The 25,080-nt window shown below is 38.4% G+C and overlaps 1 protein-coding gene across 1 annotated transcript in view; it reads left to right on the forward strand.

Annotated features, from left to right (window-relative positions):
- Positions 1–25,080, forward strand: part of Gycbeta100B (guanylate cyclase soluble subunit beta-1-like) — a 146,741-nt gene that overhangs the window by 25,197 nt on the left and 96,464 nt on the right. The window contains exons 3-5 of the mRNA XM_067144105.2: positions 2,688–2,788; positions 14,465–14,583; positions 19,956–20,111. Of these exons, the coding sequence (XP_067000206.1) occupies positions 2,688–2,788; positions 14,465–14,583; positions 19,956–20,111 (376 nt within the window). The remainder of the gene's footprint in view (positions 1–2,687; positions 2,789–14,464; positions 14,584–19,955; positions 20,112–25,080) is intronic.

Below are 25,080 nucleotides of genomic sequence, written 5' to 3' on the forward strand. Positions count from 1 at the left end.
TCGTTGCGTTCATTATCCTGTGGTTATCCGTAAAGGAAATTGAACCTCACCATAAAGTACGCTAGGAATGTATGTTTGCATGACGTATTTACGCACTCCTACAGTATAATGCATTAAAGATTAATTTTCCTTTAAATGTTGGCACAGGAAAATGAACACAATGAAAATTGCACTGATGGACTGTATATCCATATGTGCCTAGGAGGCGTGACCAGTCTTAAAAAGAATAATGGATAGGAAGATCATTGATAGATACGGAGTTTTGCTATAACAGCGACGATATTTTCTTCTTCTACCAGTGGTTATTTCCAGAAAGTTTGGCCGTAGCTTATTATTACACCGTGTGTCATGATTCGGTGAGTTGCATATTCGCAGTTAAACTTTCTGTCGATAGCTTACTGTACCATGCGTTTGCTAGAGCCTTCATACGACAAGAAGGGCACTTCTTCGAACACTTCAAAACCACAACATGTTTTTCTTCAGACACTCATCAATAGTACTCCTGAAACTATCACTATTTAGACTGAGGCCCAGAATGAGAGGGAGGGTGTTTTACTGGTTACAACGACAACACTCTGTCTGATTCCTGCCAGAGGCCCTATGGACAAAGATGTGGACGTTCGTTGTTTTAGTATTCCTATGGTTGCCCGCACCGCGCTCTAGGAATGTATGTTTGCATAAAGTATTTTCGAATTCCTACTGTATTATGTACTAAAGGTTCATTTTCCTTGACATAATTGACTTCATCATAATTCTAACTGTGGACTTTCCTGTGTACTTTTCATCTGCTATAGTTCGTTCTAGAACAAACGAGACTTTGGTGAATGTGTGTTTTAAGAGTAGTTCTTACGACGTTCAAGAAAAATACATGTGCTCAAAAATTACACAGTTTCCTTCGGTAAAATTTAAGGAGAGACAGGAGTCCCACAATATTTGAAGAAAGTGTCTATATATGATAGAAAGGAAATGGAACTGTACTGTAGAACGAATTAAATTTTAGCAATTTACGAGGAAGTAAGATCTGAACGTCCACCCAATGAACGTATAAATCTTCCCAAACGGGCTGAATGAATTTCCTGTGAAGTAAGTAAAGAGGCACAAACATTGAATATTCTTCATCCAGCAAATTTGTCACTCTATACGATAATTGCAAGTGCCCTCCCCTCTCCCAAATTCTTTATGCATAATCTACTTATTATCCGTAATATCTGTCCTCCTAGCTACTAACTTTCACACTGTTTAATCACGACGTTATTTTTCTTGCTTTTTTATTCAATCACGTACAAACGATATAGAGAGCGTTGTTCAAGAGCAGAAAGAGCAGCAACAGTAACAAAAACTATGTTAAAGACGATAATGACAATGAATGCGACTACGGCCGTGATTTGAAAACATTTCTATCAATATTTGGTCATAAACAAGAAGTTTAATACATTCTCTGTAAACCATGGAGTTATTGATGTCTTTCTAAAGATTGTATTGCCTGTTAAACCTGCCCCTCTGGGTGGTGGCAGGGTTAGACCCCACCTGGTTCCTTTGTACTCTACAGATCAGCAATATCTGAACAGAGTTCAGGGTGGTTTTGTCTCAATATCATAGCATTTACCATTCTAACCTTTGTAAAATGGAATTGTGTTCCATCTAATTACCACCAAATGCCGCATGCATATCATACTAAATTTGTTACAAAAATCTGTAAGTTTATGCTTATCAGCTTCTCCTTCTACTTTGTAAGTTTAATAAACAGTAGTGTCCTTAGTAGGTAGAAATGCTGGTAAATTCAAAGTTCAATTTGAACTGGCATATGCTTTTAATACTTACGGAAGTATTTTGTATTTTAAATACGTTTAGATCTATATTATAGTGTAAAATCACGAATCAGGGTGGGTTTATTTATAATGCTATTCTCTTAAAGTATATTTCCAGTACGAGTTGTACAGTTCCACTATTTCTGAAAATGTATAAACCGTTAATTTATAAAAACTGATACTCTTTTTACCATTTTACTATTTTAGTTATTCATACACTCTTGTTAGAGTTTCATTCAATATTTCACAACATAATTCAGAATAGGCACCAAATTCTCCTCCATTACGAATTTTCTGAATGTAACCCTCCCATCCAAAACCACTTGGAATTATGTTTTTGCGTTAAATAAATTCTTCCATTCACCCAATTAGCTCACTGTTGTACCTCAAACCCAGACTCAATAATCTGTAGCATACATAATTACCAATGTGTAATATTTTCAAAACAACGCTGTACCATATGTATATTTACCTCGCTCAGTTTATTCACACACATATATATTGTCCTGAATTCTTGAAAAGATTAATCAAATATTACTTTCAATTTCTGTATTACGGTAATTGATCTGTTTGCCAATGGCATGCATCACAAAATCCTTTATCTTCTTTAGTATTATAGTAAGGTCTCTCCTATCTATCTCACACTAATTCTGGCAGACGAATGGCAAAGTTCACTCAGTTATGTTTATGAAGAAAGTGAGACAACATTTTCCACCTACAAAACTCATTTGATTGAAGAAATTCATTAGTCAAGAGGAGTGCTTATGTGATTGAAGCTAGCATTCAGGATTAATTTTTCAAGTTCTACATCTATGTTAGTCATACTTATATTTTTTATTTTATATCTATACTTTTAAAACATACTTTATGTTGTTGCAGGAAAGAGGCCGAAGTGAGCATGGAGGGCCAGTTCCTGGTTCGACAGATTTACGACGACGATATAACTTACAGTCTAATCCAAGCGGCTGTCGCTGTTCTGCGTAAGTAGGGAAATACTTATTGGCGGTTTGTACTCCAAGGTGTGCCGCGTTTTCCGAGTTCATAGCTTACAGTTAATACATTTCCAGTTACTAAAGAAATGATTAAGATGTTAATACAATGGTTAAGAGTTCCCTCTACAGAAAGACCGTCAAACAGTACTACTGATCTGCATTTAGGGCAGCCGCCCAGGTAGCAAATTCCATATCTCTTGTTTTCCTAACCTTTTCTTAAAAGATTTCAAAGAAATTGGAAATTTATTGAACATCGCCCTTGGCAAGTTATTCCAATCACTAACTGTCCTTCCTATAAACGAATATTTGCACCAATTTGTCCTCTTAAATTCCAACTTTATCTTCACATTATCCTAATTATTTCTGCTTACGTTCTCTGTCAAGCAACAAGGAAACATTTCTATACAGTAATAAACAATCTTAGGAAGGGAGGGAAAAGGGAAATGAATAGTGTTTTGTGTAAATCAGGTGAACTCATAATAGATCCAAAGGAATCACTGGAGAGGTCGAAGGAATATTTTTAAAATCTTCTCAACGTAAAACGGTATCATCCTTATGATGTCACAAACAACCGGGCTGATGGGGAGGAGGACAAAGGAGTTGGTGTAATTACACTTGATGAAGTGGAAAGGGTGGTAAATATACTCCCCTGTCATAAAGCAGATGGAATATATGAAATTAGACCTGAAATGGTGAAGTATAGCGGGACGACAGGGATAAAATGGCTGCGTACAGTAATAAGATTAGCATGGAGTGTTAGTAAGATACCTTCAGATTGAACAAAAGCAGTGGTTTCAAGGGAAGAAGAAGGATTGCAACAACTATCGAGGTTTCTCAATGAATAGTGTACCGGGCAAAGTATTCACTTGCATCTTGGAAGGGAGGGTGTTTTCAGTGGTTGAGAGGAAGTTGGATAAAAATCAGTGAGGTTTCAGACCACAGAAGGGCTATCAGGATCAGATTTTCGGTTTGTGCCAGGTAATTGAAAAAAATATACAACAGGAACAGACAGTTATGTTCATGTTTCGTATATCTATAGAAAGCATATGACAGGGTACCGAGGGTACTGGAGGACTGTGAGATCAAGGGTATATTATGAAAATCAATGGAAGGCATTTATATTGATAATTGCACTGCAGTGAGAATTGATGGCAGAAAGAGTTCTTGGTTCAGGGTACTTACAAGGGTTAGACAAGGCTATAATCTTTCACCTTTGTTGTTCGTAGTTTTCATGGATCATCTGCTGAAAGGTATAAAGGGGCAGGGAGGGATTCAGGCACGTGTAAATGTAGTAATCAGTCTGGCCTAAGTTGACGACTTGTTCTTAATGGCCGAAAGCCTGCGATTTGGAACTTGAAAAAAGGTGCAATGAGTTTGGTTTGAAAATTAGCCTTTCGAAGATTAAATTTATGTCAGTAGGAAAGAAATCCAAGAGAACTGAATGTCAGATTGGTGATACAAAGCTGGAACAGGTAGACAAATTAAAGTATTTATGATGTGTGTTCTCCCAGGATGGTAGTATAGTAAGTGATATTGAATCAAGGTTCAGTAAAGCTAATACAGTGAGCCCGCATTTGCGATCAACAGTATTCTGTAAGAAGGAAGTCAGCTCCCGGATGAAGCTATACATCGGTCTGTTTTCAGACAAACTTTGCTTTATTCGAGTGAAAGCTTGGCGGGCTTATGATATCTTATTGATGAGGTAGAATTAACAGTCATGAACGTAGTGAGAATGATTGTTGGTAAAAACAGATGGGAATAAAGGCAGGAGGGTACTCAGAATGAGAAAATAAAGTCTAAGTTGGGAATGAACTCATTGGATGGAGTTGTACACATAAAACAGGCTTCGGTAGTGGGGTCATGTGTGGCGAATCGATGAAGATAGGTGTCACGTTGGTGCCGAGTTTTTCCTCTCCCTAACCATATTTCGAAATCTGCATTCGTGCTATTGAAATTCGTGTCATTCGGAAATTATTTCCTTCTTTCTACGTGGCTTTGCCCACATTATTTATTTGATACCACCTTCGTCATTGTAACCATGACATGATATTGCTTTAATGTTTTCTCCTGGGATCCTTAAACCTAGTCTGGTACAATTACGTGCCCTAAGTTGTAGTGTCTTCTTGAAGGAGAGTATATTACTTTCTCTTTCCGCTCGGTGAGGCCATGCTGATTATTGGTGTGCGCCGCCGTGAGTTGTACCTTGTGTAAGATGAAGGAAGGACGTGTGTTTGCTTCGCTCCGGGATATGGTTCCCATCTACGATATGGAGCCTTGATAGTTGTAATTTGTGTGAGGGCTTTGCCCTCGGAAATCTTCTTAACTTATTGAAACTGAACGTCCTCTTATTTTTTTTAATTTTCCTTCTGGATATGTTAAACTACTAGTGCCTCTACGTGAGTAGACTATGATAACGTGTTTTTGCAGCTTGAACCAACATGTAAGCCTCTTCACAATTCTATTCCTTTTGGCCTCTGTATTCTATGGAAGACGATGTACAAAACTTTGTGTCTGAAGATCTCGGGTGTGTGAACTTCTAAAAGCGTCCATCTTCGCATTCTTTCGATTTATTTAGGGTATTCATTAAATCGGGTTCCTTTATTGTATCTTGATAATATCGCCTAACTGTTTCTTAAAAGTGAGGGTAGTGAATTTTGAGAAGGTTACTTCCAAATAAATATTATGATTTCGCATTTCTTCTTGTTTTGACAAGGCAAATTGGTGTATACTTATCTAGCGTTTTGAGTATGCATAATTTGAAAGGTAACTGCTCTGTTCATAAATTATAGAACACAAGAGGTTTCACCTGAATTTCAGTGATATGGTTTTCTGCCACATTCCTATTCCGGTTAATTAATTTTATCTTGTAGTATTCATTTTTCATTATATTTTTGGGGTTTCTTTCCTCCTGTGTATGTACCATTGTTGTACTTGTTTTGATATTGGTGGTTGCTATGGACGCTTGATGTGTTTTCGTTACTATAGCAACCGGTTGGGTTGATGATTATTATTAGTATTATTATGGGGTAGCTCACGGTCATTGCGTTTGATTTTAATTATACGGGTTTGGTGGTCCCTACATCTCGGTGGTGTATTAACTTGTTTTCCATGCCTTCTCCTTCTTAATTTCCCTTCATTATTTTGCTGGGGTTGGTTCTTCTGCCCTCCTGTTGGGTTGTATGTTTAACTATGTTTTCTGGCAGTAAGATACGAACTGAATTCTAGTGGAATCTCTGTGATGGTTGTTGGTGCTTTTGAAGTATAATAATTATAATGAAAGAAAATTAAATGGCTTGAAACTATGGAAGAGAATAACTTGAGCAACAGGATGGTTTCAGGTTGATTGTAAAACAGGTTACTAAGTGCTCAAGTTTCTTGCATGTGTTTAAAAAATACAGAAAATCTATTATTTCTTTTTTCCTTTTCGTTCAGCCGAACACTTTAAATTAATACATCACTGCGTTTTTGGTTTTAATTGGTTTATGGTTTCATCTCGAGGACGTTTATTTCTTTAATTCTATACTAATTATATCTCCCTTTTAACCCTTATTTATTGAATAAAGTAATTTGTACCTTGTTCTCAATGAACCTCTTGTTTTCTTTGGTAGTGTTAAAACAACTTATTGCCATACCAGGGGTTATTTTGGTTCATGGTCTCTGGGTAAGTGATTGTTTTATCTAAGGTAGCAGTATGTTTTTGATGTTAATGAATTCTTTTTCCTGTTGTCTTTAATTTTCTTGCCAATGTTTAACTTCTGCTGCTGACAGTCGGTACGGCGGAAGAGTAGGTTACCTAGGAATATAATGAATTCTGTTATGGAGGGTAAGATCAAGATGACGATTGTTAGACTCAGTTCCCAACGATTTAAAGATAATGGGTATAGAAGAAAACGAGGCAACGGAACTAGTTACAAATTGAGGATTGTGGCGGTGACTAGTCGGTATACAGAGGCTTGCAGACTGAACGCCGAAAGGCATAACATTCTATAATGAAGATATATATATATATATTGTGACCGTTCACAACGTCACCTATAGTATGTCATGATATCCAGGAGATGAAATATGCCGTTTTCCGCGTCATTCTACGATAAAAACTGCCCAAGTCAGAATTTTTCTGCCCGCTCCAGGACTCGAGTTGCAATATCCAGAGTCGCGCGACCCAGCTCTAGTTGCTGGTAATTAGCAGCAAGGCGGTGCAAGAGCGCTTGTACTCGAAACTCTCTCACTCCCACCACGAGCGAGATGAAACCATACGCGTTATCACGTGACAAAGAATCTAGGTCACTAACTGAGCCCAGAGAGTAGGTCCAACGTGAAAACTAACATTATACCATGTTTTCCTCGCTCATCCACCACTACCAACTTATCGCGTTCAGCTGTTTTATTTCTATTAATTTTCATGAATCGCAAAATACCCAATGGATAATTAAGCGCAAACATTCATTTGAATCAGGGAATTTTACGCATAATTATGAGACCGAGAAGTGCTCTACTTAACTGACAGAGAGATAACTGCGCTGTAAACAAGGGCGCGTCTTAATGACTAACAGATGTTGGGCCCTAACCGTGCCAAGGAACACAAGGAATCCCCTGTGCTCGTCATCATTCACCGCCAGAAAACTAAAGGACGCTTTTAAGATTGCTTCAGAACCTACGAAGTTATTTTAATAACAGTCACTCAGTGGAGATGGGAATACAAGAGCTACATTTTGATATCCTGTTCGTTACTGTACGTTGCGTATTAACGGACCAATGTGTGAGAAAGGATTGCATTTTTTCCCCCACCCTCAGCATTCGGGTCTCTAGCGTAGCGCGCCTATATATTCATGAGCTGAGAAGGAGACACCAACCAGTGCGTTCTTATTGTAATGCCAGTACGGTAGTATTTCGTCGTGGCTTGTGAGTGAGTCGTTTGTGAAGAAATAATCTTGTAATTTGAGTAGTGTAATACAGTGATTCATTAAATTCTGTGAGTATGTGGAAATAATCACCCTCTGAGTGAGATGTTAGCGTGTACAGTGTGCCGCAAATTAATAAATAGGAACGGTACGAAACCGTAATAACTGATACCCGTGTGTAGAAAAGGTCGTACATCAAGCCTCCTATGTGTCTAAGTTAATACGGCTCAGTTAACATATATAGTGACGTACTTAGCGAAGTGGGTGGAGCGTACGTGCTTGATATCAATATGAATTACCAAGAAAGTCAGTGAACAGCTCAGTTAGACCTAATTGAGGACAGCGCCACGTTAAAATAACCCGCAGTACAGTTGAGAGCTCGACTTACGGCTAAGTGCATTAGAACAGGCCTGAACTAGTGTCATGAATATGAGAATGCTAATACATTAGTGGCCTAACCACTGTCGTTTCTAGGGAAACTAGTGAAATTTCTGGGCCTATAATCGCTGCCTACGAGAAGAATAGATAAATGAGAAGGGATTAATGTCGGGCTTCTGGGACATTACCGACATTAGGTTGGAATGCTCGTGCTATTGAGCAAATCCAACCATATGTTCAAATTGTGGTGTGTGATAAACTAACGTATTCACTTGAGATAATTTCCCCTCATTTACATGTCTACGTGAACGCCGGAGTGAACGCCGACGCCCATCTGAATGCCAGAATTTTGCCTGCATATTAGAGAGAACCAGACGCCTAGCTGTCTTCGCCTGGTGTAGCAGAGAACGTCGAGAACGTCATACCAGATCAAGCCGTCATGTTCGTGACCTGCCAGGAAGTCATCATGGGTCTTCACATCACCGATGACGTGATGCAAGCAGTCTAAAATCCATGGAGTGCCTCCCTGTAAAGCTGTGAACGTGGTATCCAGAAGGCTGAGTACATTTCCAAGTATTTATATCTTTGAAGGTCGTGTCCCATTGTAAATATGTAAATTTTTCACTTAGATATAACGTAGACTGCAAGCACGCCATTTCAGAGGGATAATAATTATAATTTCATTTTTATTTGGGTCTTTTATGGAATACTTTCTTCATGGTTTGGGAACGACCATACTTCCATTTTTTTTACAAGGGTTTGATAATGCATGACGTAAATTTAAGGACCTCAGATTAATTAAGTGTGAAGTACCGTCAAGTAAAAGGGCCTGAATATTCTACGTAAGCGACTCCAGTTATCATCTTTTTACAGCCAATAGGAGTCCTCAGAGATATCTCAGTAACTGGTTTTTTTTTTTGTACTTCACAAGCTCTTAGGAAATCCTCCTTACTAGAAATTAAAACTGCTGGAACAACGAATGGAGCATGAGATTGGGGTATATATCTTACATCGCTAATTAGTTCGCGAATGTGCAAATTAACTTGGACCCTGATGGCAGGAGATCATCGTTAGATCTGCATCGTGGTCGATGTACCGAGAGGAAATGAAATGGCTGAACAGGCTGTAGCCATAATATATATTGCGAAATGAAATGTGAAGTTCCCTTGGAATCTGTCATTAAGACACGCGAGGTGCATATCGCGATGTGAATATGTTGATTAGGCCGGATATAGGGCCGTGATTTGTGTGATGCCATTTATGGCCAGTATTGAAAGAAGTGAATAGATTATTTGCCGTGAAGTCATTGCCCGAGAAGGCTAGTGGACTGCTCTTTGAAAGTGTGGCACGGGTAGCTCCCAGCGGGAGTTTTATGAGCCCCTTTAAACGGGGGAGTGAAGGCGTTTCTTCAGTGAAATAGAACAGATACAAGTGGCGAGTTCCTTTTCCTCTCGATACAAAGATTATGTGTGCTAATTTAAATAGAGCCAACGTCGCAGAGATTCCAAATGAGCATTAAATGAAGGATCCCTCCAATTTATTTCTTTAATTATCCACAGCGTATAGGGAATTCCAGGTCAGATATACCCCGTCTCAGAAGGTCCTGAGTTCATCGCAGGAGACAGTAAAGCCTCCTGTCACAAGCGGCAGGTGAAATAAGACCACCTGCGGCCCATTATGTGTATGTGAAGTGTATATATTCTTGTCCATTTGTTGCAGGGAGTGCTATAATACTTTGTTTATGATGTCTGGTATAGAAGTCGCTAAATGCTTGTCCATAGGTAACATCGTTGTGTAAATAATGTCCTGATATATGTGTTGATAAAAATCCTAATGAAATGGGCGTGTTTGTCATACTGCATATTTGGCAACGTATAACTTAAAGTACTGTTGTAACGCGACTTTCAAGGGATTGGGAGTGTAAATTGCCTATTTCAGTTCATACGATACTAGCAAACTCATATCATAATTTGATGCAAGTTGAATATATTAATTTTCGACAAACAAACAGAATTACAGCTGGGTATGCCTATGTTGAATAGATGTGTGTGTAAAGTGATTAGTGTAAGTGTAAAGTGAAATAATTAGAGAGAAAACGCCTCTCTAAGTCTGAGGTACCGGTAGTGTAATAGTTCGAGAGGGAGCGCCTTCTTAATTTTGAATATTTAAACGTATAATGAAGTGTAGAAAGGACTACCGAACATTTAAACGTTAAGATCACCCAAGTTAATATATGTAAGGTGTTTGTATGGCATACCCATGTAAATAATGTGTTTCACTAGTATAAGTAAAAATTTATTATACAAGATATTGTCTCTCTTCTCATTAGTAATGAAATGGTATTCCTCTCATAATTAACTTTTCCCCCTACTATAGAGACTATTACTAAAGGACTTACCGCCCCATCGGACAGTCCACAGACCCGAAAATGCGATACCGACTCGGCTAGCGAACTATTCCAGTAGGGGAGGGTGAGGCTTCGACAAACCGGGCTGAGTTCGAAGCTCACCGATGGTACTCCATTCTAACGTCATATTTATGAACAATGGTAACTGGTTCATGTACTGATGCCTTGGAAAGGTTACAATATATATATGAATTAATGTATGTACTCCGCAAACAAAAGACGACAATAGTATTATCAAAGGTGATGTACGTGTTTAATAACCAAGGACAGAAGAGTCGACTTTCGATAACTCGAAATTCAATGAACCTCAGATGAAGTAATCGACTACAAAAAACCCTCGATAATGTTGTAAGATAGACAGCAAATAAAGGTATGAATATATCAAAAGACAGGCTGTAAGTTTTAACATGAGTAAAAGTAATTTGTGCTGATGGTGTGAACATTCCAATGTAAGTGTTGTACCAAGGTGTAAATACAAGGAAGTATCTTCATTGTGGTAATTACACTAACGATGCTGTTTATAAAGGTTACGGATATCTTCACAGGGTGATGATAATATTTATGGGTAAAAGAGAGCGTGTACGTATCTCTTGTAAAACCCCAATTAGAGTATGGCTCCAATTAGAGTATGGCCCCTCACCAGAATTACTTGATACGAGAAATGGAAAAGAACCGAAGGAAATCATTGCGATTTGTTCTGTGTGATTTCCGACAAAAGAATAGTGTTACGAAAATTGGGCAAACTTTGGGCTGGGAAGACTTGGGAGTAAAGGGACGAGCTGCTCGACTACGTGGTATGTTCCGAGCTGTTAGTAAAGTGAGGGCGTGGATTGACGTTAGTAAACGAATAAACTTCAGATAAACTTTTAGAGGAGGGGAAATATCAAAATGTGAATATAAAGTTGGAATTCAAAAGGACGAATTAGAAAAATAATCATTTATAAGACGATGATTAAGGAGTTGCAATATATTTTCCAGGGAAATTTTCAATTAAGTTCCAACTTCTCCGTTGGAAGTTCTGAAAATTTTTAAGAGAAAGGTAGGTAGGTAAACAGTTGGTATTGAAACATCCACCTGTGCGACAGCCAGAAATGCAGATGTTCAAAAGGAATGCTATCGTTTAATAACATCAGGCAGTGCAGTCAGCTCCTCATAATTCGAAATTCAAGAAACCTGGGAAGAAATTCAAATTATTCACAGCTTTGCGTCCTACTAAATACTTTTATGATTAACGGAGACGCCGAGGATGCGGAGTTTCGGCTCACGGGAGTTCTTTTACATGCCGGACACGAGGCTGACGTTATTTGAACCATCGGACTGGGCCAAGATCGAACTTGCCAATCCCCCGGACCAATCAACCTGGTGGTATGAAATGAGTCGAAATAGCAAAACAAAACGGGGGGGGGGGGAATAACCAGCTTCAAGTTCTTCAGTACCCGCACTTCAGCTGATAACTTACCGTTTCCCTTAAGCATAGAGTCTCCGACAGGAATTTTTGTCCGCCACATTAGCGGACGGCAAATGGATCAATTTGAGATTAGGAACCGTAGTCCGGAAACGTTCGAGTCGGAAGTTATTAGTAATCCAAGTTGTTTATCGTCCATCCGTTGTTAACAGTTCAAACGACATCGGGGATCTTCGAACGGGTACGACATAACCTTGTGCGACGATGCCATACCTGCATTGATACAAGGGAACTCATTTCGAACATTTGATGTACATGGAGCAGCTTGTGAAACTTGTGCAGGTAAACGGACTTAGAATGATTTGACTCGATCGTTGGGTAATATGGTCCCTTATCTCAAATTGATCCATTTGCCGAACTCCATCATCCCTGAAAAATTGTAACATCATCACGGATACATCCTCAATGTTATGTATCCGAATGACGAATTTACTCACTCCAGCATGTAAAGTTCATTTTCCTTTACATATACAACTACATACGAGTATGAAAATGAATACAAGGACTGTTATTCTGATGGACTCCATATCCATACGTGACCGAGAGGCGTGACAAGTTTTACGGGAAATAATTGTTAGAAGGAGCATTTCCAGATACTCGGTTATTCACACTCGTTACAGGTATAACGGTTCTTCTTCTTATTATTATTATTATTATTATTATTATTATTATTATTATGATTATTATTATTATTATTATTATTATTATTATTATTATTATTCTGCTACCGCTTTTCCCCACACATGTGGAGTCGCGGGTGCGAACTGCGTAGCACATCTGGATTTGGCCCTGTTTTACGGACGGATGCCCTTCCTGACGCAACCCAATATGGAGGGATGTAATCACGTGATCACTATTGCGTGTTTCTGAGGTGGTTGTTGGTGTGGTGTGTGGTATATTGTCTGAATATCGTCGCTTCACCGGTAAAACGTTGTATCCCACAATACTCTTCCTATCCATTATTCTCCTTAAGACTGGTCACGCCTCCCAGCCACATATGGATACGCAGTCCATCAGAACAATGTCCGTTGTGTTCGTTTTCCTATGTCGACGATTAAACGAAAATGAACCTTACATGCATTGTACACTAGGAGTGCGTAAATACGTAATGCAAACGTACATTCCTACAGTACGGTACTGTAAGGTTCATTTTCCTTTACACATGGGCATAGGAAAATGAACACAACAAAATTGGTTCTGATGGACTGCATATCCATACGTGGCTGGGAGGCGTGACCAGTCTTAAGGAGAATAATTGATAGGAAGAGCTTTGTGGAATACAACCTTTTACCGGTCGAGCGACGATATGATGAGGAGAGTATTGGGACAAACAAATACACCCAGTCCCCGAGCCAGACGAATTAATCAAAACGATTAAAATCCCCGACTAGGCCGGGTATCGAGCCCGTGACCCACTGAATCGAAGGCCAGTACGCTGACCATTCAGCGAACGAGTCGGACATAACGGTTACTATTGTAAGCTACCCCATTAATACTATCACCTCGTACAACTTAGTTACAGTATTTATTTTTTGTGATTATATCAGGTAATTGGCCAGTTACAATTGTTACATACTGTATATGTTAGTAATAAACAAACCTATTTTTAAAGTACTCAGATTATCAGGAACACAACATAAGGTTAAAAACAACGGGAAACATAACTCTAAGGCCATATCACAATTCAAGCTGCTTAGCTGTTAACTAGTAAGAAGTTATATGTAAGGATTTTGATAGGAAAATTAAAAGGCAATATTTCACTTGAGATGTTTAAAACTATGATTTACAAACTTAACGCCAGAGTAATTTTAATTTATTCACCACTATTAATTTATATTGAGAAGTAAAGAATTACATTAAGAAGAAAAATTTTCTTCTGTCATACTAAATGTATCCATGTACGAATGAATACTGCTATCATGGGTCTATTAATTATTAATTTCAGATTTAGCCTTTCAAATAAAGGACATATTTGTAGCTCGATTTAAATTATGTGGTGTAGAGAGAAGGTTTAGCAGTAATATATCGTTTCCTAAGAAACAACACCGTGTGTCTGACAATGCTCTTCCTATCCACTACATTCCTTAAGACTAGTCACGCCTCTCAGCCACATATGGATATGCAGTCCATTGGAGCAATTTTCGTTGAGTTCAGTTTCCTGTGCGCGTGTGTAAAGGAAAATCAGCCTTGCTGTACCGTACTGTAGGAATGTATGTTTACATGACGTAACCCCATCCTAGAGTATGATGCATTTAAGGTTCAGTTTTCCTTACACCAAGCCACATAGGAAAATGAACTCAACGAAAATTGTTCTGATGGTCTGCTTTTCAATATGTGGCGCGGAGACGTGACCAGACTTAAGGAAAATATTGGACAGGAACAGCATTGTTAGATACGCGGTATTGTTTCTTAAGGGACGATATTTGAGTAATTAATATTGTTATTAATTATTTTATACAGGGCATTTATATCTATAGTTATATTTTAACAATTGGAAATAATTCTGCTTCCAGAGATTCCGGCAGACTCCATCTTAGAGCTGTTCGGGAAAACGTTCTTCGAATTTTGTCAAGACTCCGGCTACGACAAAATACTCCAAGTGCTAGGAGCGACACCAAGAGACTTCCTACAGGTAGGCCTATTTGTTTTGCCAGTAGTTATATGAGAGTTATTAAATGCACATTGTGAGGCATTCGCTACTAACATTCAGAAGTCTAACGGTCAGTTTAATTCAAGATGAATGCATCGTACTTCGAGGGGAAGAAAACATAACATGGATATCGATGGAAACAATTATCGATTTAAGACAATCAGATGTGAGCCGTCTACTGATGAACGTGCACAAGGCATGCCGTATATTTTAACGTCTGTTTTGACCATGTTATCAACTCTGACGATGACTACATTGTGAAATAATGCAAGTCAGGCCTTTCATAGATCTATGGCAAATATCCGCAGAGCGATCCAAATCTGCCAGTGATTCCATGAATGATTCCCGGCCGACGCCGCCAAAGGGCACAGTTCACACTGAAGTTCGCTTTTTAATGCTTCCTTTATTTCATGTCATCATTCAATTTTGCATAGTTTTAAAATTGTAACTAACTTACTTGATTTCTGAATATACGTTGATAAAAGATAAACAGGGTCGTGTTATTTACTGCGCGGTAACTCACCACAATTTCCTAGAAGTTCATAGAATGATTTCACACCACTCTAGGGTATGCATTACAGTGGTGTCTTGTAAACAAGGTGTTCTACCAGCAATTGATAATGAACATGTGAAGTAGTAAGTTTCATTAAGAGGAAAATTCCTCTCAATTTTAATTACTATGTTGGCGTGTTCTTTAAATGTACGGTACTTAGATGTTAATACATAAGGAAGGAGCTTCATTGGAGTAATCCAATTTTCAAAGCTGTAAATAAAGGTTAAATATCTCTTTAAATGTCTATGACCGTATTTATAGTTTGTAGTAAATATAAAGGAGAAAGCATATAAAGCAACGGTAAGACCCCATTTTTCAACGTATGGTACCAATGTATGGAACCCTCACCAGGATTACTTGATACGAGAACTGAAAAATGTTCCGAAGGGAAGCAGCGCAATTTTTTTCTGGGTGTTTTCCTTCACCGCTTTTCCCACATCTGTGAAGTCGCGGTTGTGAACTGTGTCGCGAATGTGGATTTGTCCCTGTTTTACGGTTGGATTACCTTCTTGACACAAACCCTATGCGGAGGGATCTAATTACTATTGAGTGTTTTTGTGGTCGTTGGTAGTGTAGTGTGTTGTCTGAATATGAAGAGGAAAGTGTTGAGACAAACACATACACCCAGTCTCCGGGCCAGAAGAACTAATCAGACGCGATTAAAATCCCCGACCCGGCCAGGAATCGAACTCGGGACCCTCTGAGCCGACCATTCAGCCAATGAGTTGGACATTCCTCTTCTTCTTCTCCTTGTCATTCTTATTTTTTATTTTATTTTGACCAAATAATATTTGGCTCATAATTTCCTATGGTGATCAGCGGATGGAGTTATTTATATGTCTACTTACCTGTATGCACGTATTATGTATGTGTGTATGGAATGTGTGTGTGTACACAAAAGGTTTGTAATCGGTGTTCTTCCTCCCGTCAGCTGATACTGCTCAGCTTTCCATTCACGTGGCCTCACACCACTCTCTCCTATCTTCCTCTTATTATCTTGTGCCGACAGCATCAAGTACTACGATCGATACACCACTTGTTATTCATCAAATTTGAAACATGCACACACAAATTAATTATAGACCGTAAACCTCGAATAGTACGCGTGTCAACTACCAAAACCAAACCCCATGGCACTACAGCCCTTGAAGGGCCTTGGCCTACCAAGCGACGGCTGCTCAGCCCGAAGGCCTGCAGATTACGAGGTGTCGTGTGGTCAGCACGACGAATCCTCTCGGCCGTTATTCTTGGCTTCCTATACTGGGGCCGCTATCTCACCGTCAGATAGCTCCTCAGTTCTAATGACGTAGGCTGAGTGGACCTCGAACCAGCCCTCAGGTCCAGGTAAAAATCCCTGACCTGGCCTGGAATCGAACCCGGGGCCTCCGGGTGAGAGGCAGGCACGCTACCCCTACACCACGGGGCTGTCAACTACGCAGTTTCATAATTTCGTGATCCTGATTTCTTAAAATTGATTAACGACATAACTCCCTGAGGACCAGTAGAAGAAAGGATCATTGGTTCAAATCAGACAGAGGTCATTGGATTTTTGAGGGGTGGACAGAATTTACCCGACAAAACTCAGTACAGACCCGTTTCCCTGCGATATAGCTGAGTAAAACGTAAAGTCGCTGAAAGTCGAAGGCAGACAGCCTAATTGGCTTCGAATTAAAATGGTTGTATGTGGTATCTGGAGCCACACACTTACTATAACTAGGGAAGAAATCATAACTGAAATTTGATAAGGACCAATGTGCATACACGCGAGTAATTACTTCACCAAATAAATTCGACCAGCAGAATAGATGTATAGCAAAAGTCAGAAATTACTGTATATAGGTACCAAAAAGTTAGTTTATATCCATCCTTCGTAATGATCGCCATATTTATTGTTTTATTTATTTATGTAGTTAGTTGGTTAGGTAGTTATTCATCGTCTTATATAACATACCGAGACTCGGGTTCTCCCACTCTGTCCGACCACAAATTGACCCGTATTTGAAACGCATTCTCTGCGCAAGCAATACCTCGTACGTCACAATACTCTTCCTGTCCATTATTCTCCTGAAGACTGGTCGCGCCTCCCCGCCACACATGGATATGCAGTCCATCAGAACAATGTTTGTTGTGTTCATTTTCCTGTGATTGCTTGTAAAGGAAAATGAAGTTAATTTTCCATTACATATTAGCATAGGATATTGAACTCAAGGAAATTTATTCTGATGGATTACATCTCGTTATGTGGCTGGGAGGCGTGAGCAGTCTTAAAGGGAAATAATGGATAGGAAGTACCTTGTCACATTCGCGGTTTTGGCACAGGAGCGACTATCCTATGTTATTTTACAGCTTAAAGTCATACAAACTACTCCTCTGCAAGCTTTGTACATTATTTTTGAATACCGATATTCTGCATTGTTACTTAATTGGGTTAACTTTAGAAAGCTCTGCATTAGTAAAAACGCCTATTTTAATGTAAATATGTGTTGAATATTATGGAGCGCGGAATAACTTTTATAACTCTTCTGCTAACAGCGATAACACTTGCGAAGATTCAATTAATCTGTTATTATAAATTTAATCACACCGCACACAAAACTATCTTTCACCAATAAAACACGCAGTTCCCACATACAAGGCAGATGCCACTCACCCTCGTCGGGCGGCAGGGGGGCCTGAATTTCAAGGGCTGTACTAAATTAACAATAGCCCCGCAGAATTATGATTATTATTATTACTAGCTGACCCGACAGACGACGTTCTGTCTAAAATAAATTACAATGGAACGAACTCATATTCAGTCTGTACTGCACGCAAAAATCAGAATAATGCAAATAACTACATCATCAACATCAAATGAGTTAATTTTCTGCTGCTACCAAAAGCTAGTAAGAAACTACTGGAAAAACGTGTTTACATTACGTGCAATATTAATATCTTCATTGTGAATAAGGAAATGCTCAAATAGGTCACAGCATATCACTACCAAGAAATAACCCTGATTTACTGTAACGTAGATGGGAACTGTTCAGCAGGTCTTCAAATCCCTCACAGAGCCGTAATTATACCCCGTTGCAAATCAAGTAATTTGATAAGTTGATGGCGTGAAAATAATGTGACAAACCTTACTCCTCTTTCTTCGTAGGAAATAACTATCATAGGAAACACTAAGTCCAATCAACACAATGAAGATATTTTTCATTGTAAAGCTTTAAGGTACACGATACGTTTTGTTTGATTACCTGGCGCGTAAACAAACAAAGTTGATGGTTTTCCAACACGGGAACAGGCAACGTACAATTGGCCATGCGAGAAACACGGGTTTTCAAGATTAATGCCGCAAACACTCAATGACTGCCCCTGGGATTTATTTATAGTCATAGCAAAAGCTAGCCGCACTGGAAACTGCAGTCGTTTAAATTCAAATGGTATGTCAGTCGGAATCATAGGAATGCGTGGTATCAAAACGTCTTCTCCTTTATACTTCCCCGTTAGAATGGTTGCTTCGATCACGTTGTTCAGTAATGTTTTCACCGATCGGTTAATATGGAACAATCCAACGATTATCTATTTCAATGCATTGTTGATTCACTTTAACTATTGTTGATCTTCCTTTGTCTGCAGTCGACCGGCGACGATACATTGGATAACCTTCATTTCCGGTAATTGTTTCTGGTACTAATGTCTGTGGATAACGCTTCGAACATTTACCATCCACCATACACGGTGAATTTTGATGAAGTGTTCCACAGGGATCATGAATCATGTTTTTAATAACTACCCCTCATGCAAGCCTGGATAACTTGAGGGGAAGGTTCCAAACCTCTTTTTATGTTATGTAAATTTCTAAACCTGGTGGTTCAAATGTAGGATGTTTGGCCGGTCTGAGGACATTGCTCGATTCCCTATTGGGAAATATGTAATATAAGGGAACAAAGAGTGATTACCCTCTGTTGATTCCCATTCGACTTGGTATGGGGTGACTAAAGATTCTAAACATTTAATATTCTTAACTCTCTTTAGGAATTAAATGTTTCTTATTTAGTCACCCCGGCGTAGAATAAGGTTTAGCCTCTGTATCTTTGTACCATATGCCGACTTAGGGTTTTAAAGTATTCTCTAAGGAGTCCAAGTGTTTCACCTCCTAGCCAATCATGTTAAACCTTTCTTTTTACATTAAGGCCATTTAGTATGGACACTCACTGCCCCTGTTTATTCGGTAATTGTTTACGGACCAGTGTGTAAGGAAATGTTGAGCGATAAATAAGCTCACTTCAGGGCAACGACGTGTATCTACTTTAATTAAGAACAACCTACAGGTTGTAAGTGCGCTATTAAATACTGATGCCTCTGTGAGGCTGGACTATGATATAGTCGGAGCCCAGACTCCCTGTAGTGTGGAGGATGTGAGCAAATAGTGATCTCGGAAATGTTGTACCTGTCAAGAACAATCCTGTTCTTTTCTGTGAAAATTACTATTTGTAATTCTCTCAAGTTGTACCTGTACTTTTTGGAATCTAAGTCATTGTTGGTGGAGCTGACAAGCTCACAGTTATTCTATTTAACTGTTATTTGTTCTAAATTTTCTATCTGCCCAGTTTTAAACTCAAAAACTAAAGAAGTAAAATTTCAAAGTTTATTGTCTTAAGTTATGCTCTAGTTAATTCCTCGCCTACCCATTCACCCTAGCAGCTTCTTACACCTCTGTGATCCATGATATTTCCTTAATAGTTACTATTGGAAAATTGTTTTCAATTTCAGTAGGCCTATACTGTAAGTATGCATTTATTCATGTTTGTTTCAGAATCTTGACGCATTACACGACCACTTAGGCACCATTTACCCAGGAATGAAAGCGCCTTCCTTTCGCTGCACAGAGAGACCAGAAGATGGGAAGTTAATTCTCCACTATTATTCGGACAGGCCAGGACTTGAACATATTGTAATTGGAATCGTGAAAGTAAGTGTATTCGAGGGCATAGCCTTCAAATTTAAGTTTACTTTTTCCTCCTAAGTAATGAAGTATATTTTGCTAACTACTAATTTTTCACCAGCTGCCTAACTAGGATATGTGATGTGGAATCGGCAGTGCGTTAATGAGAGAGCAAGTGACAAGATTTTCAGATTGATTAAAGAAGAAAGGGGGAGAAGTAGCTCGTAAGAAGCAAAAATTAAAATAACAATGAATGGCAGGAAAAAAGAATTAGAATATACACTACAATGAAGAGAGACAAATTAAGAAGACAGGTAACAAAAATGAAGTTAACAGAAATGTGGGAGTTCAAAGATAAAAGAAACTTTTCACTTGGCGAAAATCAAATGATTATAAATATGTCTTCCGTTCCTGGTCATCCATCAAAGGCCGCTAAATTCAGATGACAACCAGCCAAAAGACATATGCCCAGTTTCTGGTACGTGAGATATCGAACCTACGCCGGTATCGAATGGTTATTTTTTTGCTTTGGCATTGTATGAACGTAAGATACATTTATTGGTTCGACAAATCGCTTGCTAACTTTGAGGGCCCCGAGCAGGAGATATATATTTGTAACTTGGTGGGCGCGTGCTCAGTACTTCAGTATCAGCAGCTAGCATTGTGCTTGTTAAAATTTTCTGTGGCTTTCTCATCTTCTTCCGCCGAAGCAATTGTAGAAATGGTCAACATTTTATAACGACTACGATTATATCATCGACAGCCTCATGTTAAAATGAAGTATAGTGAAAATGAATTCAAAGACAGATTGAGGCTTGTGACCTTTCACGTATTCTGATTTAGGTTTCAAACTTGATGTTATGTCTCGGTTGGTGTCATGCAGAGATGCAAGGAACTCCACTCAAGGGACCTGCAAGTTGGTAGAGTTTGGTCACGGGATATTTCGAAATCCAATAATGACTTAAAACTATACTATACTATGGTCTAAGCTTAACCTACTAATGAGAAATCGAAGAATAACTATTTTCTTGGAAGGATGTTCCGTTTAATGAATAATACATCATGGAAACATAGTTACAACTTAACGGAAAGCAACATAAATGGATGTCTAACATTAACTATCATGACTGAATATAACTGTTCAAGGTCCCTAAATTTTTCTTGGTCATCACATGTCACCACATTAAATTCCATTCACAAATAAAAATAAAACATGTTGGCTTCGTTATCGATTTTAAAATTCCAACTAAATAACAAAAAAATGCAACATTCAAGATGTTCAAGGCGTAATTCTGTCATTAATCACTCAAATTGTTCTTTGGTTGCTAAAATGAAATTAAAGAAATTTTATTTTAAAAAAGCGTGTCTTTCAGTATTCCGATATCTTTCAATTCATCGCCTAATTCGAAAAAAATTCGAAAGCATTCGAAAAAATTCATGTTCCTAATACTCAAGCACGTTATTCTCGAAGGCTACCTTATCCATGCATATTCAAAATCCATATCAATGTGATAATATTCTCATCTTATTTGCGAAAATTACACATATGACGTGAAAATCTAATGTTGGATGACTCTAACTTTACGCACATACCAATTATCTTATGGTCAATTTCAAATAAAACATATCTACATAATAAATCACACACCGAAATTCACTTATGATGACGTTATCTTAACAAAATGCAGCAAACATGACTAAAAATCTCCTGCATAATATCTATCATTAACCGCTTGAAATTAAATGTGCAATAGAAGAAAAATTATAATTTTTTCAGGATTATTCATGACGAAAGCACAACATTTACTGACCATTACGGAATAATAATCGACGATCATACGGTATCAATCAAGTTGTTTTAGCCTTTACATGTCACATTTTGACACCAAGAAAATTAATTCTACACTACTTTAAGCATCTACATAGCAGAATAGATGAAGGACATTTATTTTTGGATACTTATCGAACTGGTGGCTTCAGGAAGTTGACGTCTCCCATCTCTCGGATTTTAGCTTTTATCATTTGGCATCCATCTCAACATTTTCCGGCCCTTTGGGACCGCTTATTATTTTAGTGCATCATTATCTGATAATTTGGCGTCATGGAATCAATTATCTTCATATATGGTGTCATCGTAATACGTGAAACTTTTAATAAACAATTAATACAGTGTCATATGCATAAATGGCATTTTAAGTATACTGAGTTAACACTTGCCTTATCTTAAGAGAATAGATATTTCCTTTCCCTTTTACAATTAATAATTGATGATGTTCATATAATATTCCTTTTACAGATATGATTGACTTTAATCTTGCTTCTTTCTAGTCGTGTGCGATACATCTTATGACCTTTTACAAGAAATTTTATTGTCCCTATTGTTTCCTCAAATAAAATCCACTTCTACGACACAATAATAAAAGTTGGTTTGCATTTAATCATCTCCCGAATGCTGTGGCATGTAATATTTACACTTTTACATTTACCGTATAACCTTTTTGATACATGACCCTCTTGAAATTGTTGATCTTGGCAAGGAACATGTTTGACAGTTCATCGCCTTCATAACTCGACGTACCAATCGAACTATCTCAACATGGGTCTCGATTCTCGTATTGTATCATAATAGATAGACAATATATGACCACCGTATATGAAATGAGTTTGGCCCGTTTGATTCAACACATTCCATGGCCTCCGCTACACATTTTCGTCATTAAGGCTCCATGCTATCTATTGATATCTGTTTATCTTCTGCTGAAGAAAATACAATATTTATTCAATCTCGTCGTACTATGACATTTTGTCACCGACCGTCACTTAATAAAATATCACGGGGTTCTAAGCTTGAAATCACCGGTAATTTCAATTCGTTTTCTGTTATTTATTCATCCGAGCGAGTTATTTTATTTATTGACGTACTTGAACTCTGACGACTGGACATATGATGTCATTAATTTTACGTTATTATGAACTTCCAAAGTTCTACCTAACTTTAATCCACAGTCATTGGAAGGTTATAGGCTAAACAAATATACTGTCATAGGTTCTGTAAAGGTTATAAAAAAAACCAAACCCCATGGCACTACAGCCCTTGAAGGGCCTTGGCCTGCCAAGCGACCGCTGCTCAGCCCGAAGGCCTGCAGATTACGAGGTGTCGTGTGGTCAGCACGACGAATCCTCTCGGCCATTATTATTGGCTTTCTAGACCGGGGCCGCTATCTCATCGTCAGATAGCTCCTCAATTCTAATCACGTAGGCTGAGTGGAACTCGAACCAGCCCTCAGGTCCAGGTAAAAATCCCTGACCTGGCCGGGAATCGAACCCGGGGCCTCCGGGTAAGAGACAAGCACGCTACCCCTACACCACGGGGCCAGCTGTAAAGGTTATAGGCTAAACAAATATACTGTCATAGGTTCGGTAAAGGTTACCGGCGACAATTTGCGTCCTGTGACAAATAATTTTCCATTCTCCCTATTGATCAAATATTAATTACGATACACATTAAGACTCAGTACTACCGAGTCTTATCATTTTTGTATGTGTGACTGCATTCGTGCCCACAAAAGCACTGGTACCAATAACTGAGTATAACAGATAAGTACACATTTATCATAGTAGGCCTACTGTAGTCCTACTTGCATTGGCAGTGAGCTTATACTTTTGTTTTTAACTAACAGTATTACATTACATTACAAGGAACTAACAGGTTATATAATTTTGTTAATTACCCGATATATCGTTTTACTGAGATCAAACAAAGTTCATATTTTGGAATAACAGGGAAGAAATACGGTATACATGTATGGCTCAGTGCAAACTGGATCGCGCGTGACATGTGCTACAAGTATGCATATTTCTTAAGAAATCCTCAAACAATGTCAAATTCTTCTGACAGTCCTTAAACACTACGAAACTGACACCCACGTCTACAAGAACCAGTCGAATATCAATTTTTCGCTGCATGGCAGAGGACATAATAGGAGTTGCACAGAAAGCTTAAATGCGATGCATTACTTGTGCGCATGCGTCTGACAACCTAGGCGAGCACATCTATCTAATGCACAAAAACAAAGCAGTGCGAAGGGTGGCATCTAATGTGTATTCAACTAGTCAATAGTTGACAGTTGACAGTTCGACAAAATTACCTGCTACTCCGCTCTGCAACGCAGCGAGGATTTATCGAGTCGACAGCTGTAACAAAGCAATAGCTATCGAAAAGATATCTCACCATTCTAGAAACCGGACATTAGCCTGCGCAGTTGCTAGGCAACAATGTCTGACCATCCATCCGTACCTTACATCACTGGCTGCTTTCTTTACACTTTCGTAAGACATTTTGTCGCGTCACTTTACATAAATTTTCGGATGACTCCGCAAATGAAGATGTAGCTGTTGAAATCCTATGGTTTTTGTTGTAATATAGTATCAGACACAGCTCCTTAAACCATTAAACAGACGGAAAAATTGGTTTAATCATGTGTTATTCAGGAGAAAGCGAATTAAAATATTCACGAACGATATTTGTTCCCACATTTTGTCTAAGCCAAAGGGATATATCATGTGTGAAATATACTTGCTTATTTTCATCATTATCAGTAGCCCTAATTTCCAAATATCATGTTAATATTATATAAACGTAAGCCAAAGAGACTGTACTTATAAAATATGGAATTATGCTATGAATTATCAAGGGAATATCCTTGCTGAGGTGCCAAAACCAAAAATGTTACAATGCTCTTTATATCCACTATTTCCCTTAAGCCTGATTACGTCTCCCAGTCACATGTTGATGTGCAGTCCATCAGAACAATTTTCGTTGAGTTTATTTACCTATTCGCATGTATTAATCAAAATGAACCTTAAATACATAATACTCTAGATGTGCGTAAATATGTAATGCATAGATGCATTCCTACAGTAAGGTTCATTTCCCTCTATACACGCGCATAGGAAAATAAACTCAACAAAATTTTTCTGATGGACTGTCTACTAT

Source organism: Anabrus simplex, chromosome 3 (assembly GCF_040414725.1).
Source record: "Anabrus simplex isolate iqAnaSimp1 chromosome 3, ASM4041472v1, whole genome shotgun sequence".
NCBI classification, from domain to species: Eukaryota; Metazoa; Arthropoda; class Insecta; order Orthoptera; family Tettigoniidae; genus Anabrus; species Anabrus simplex.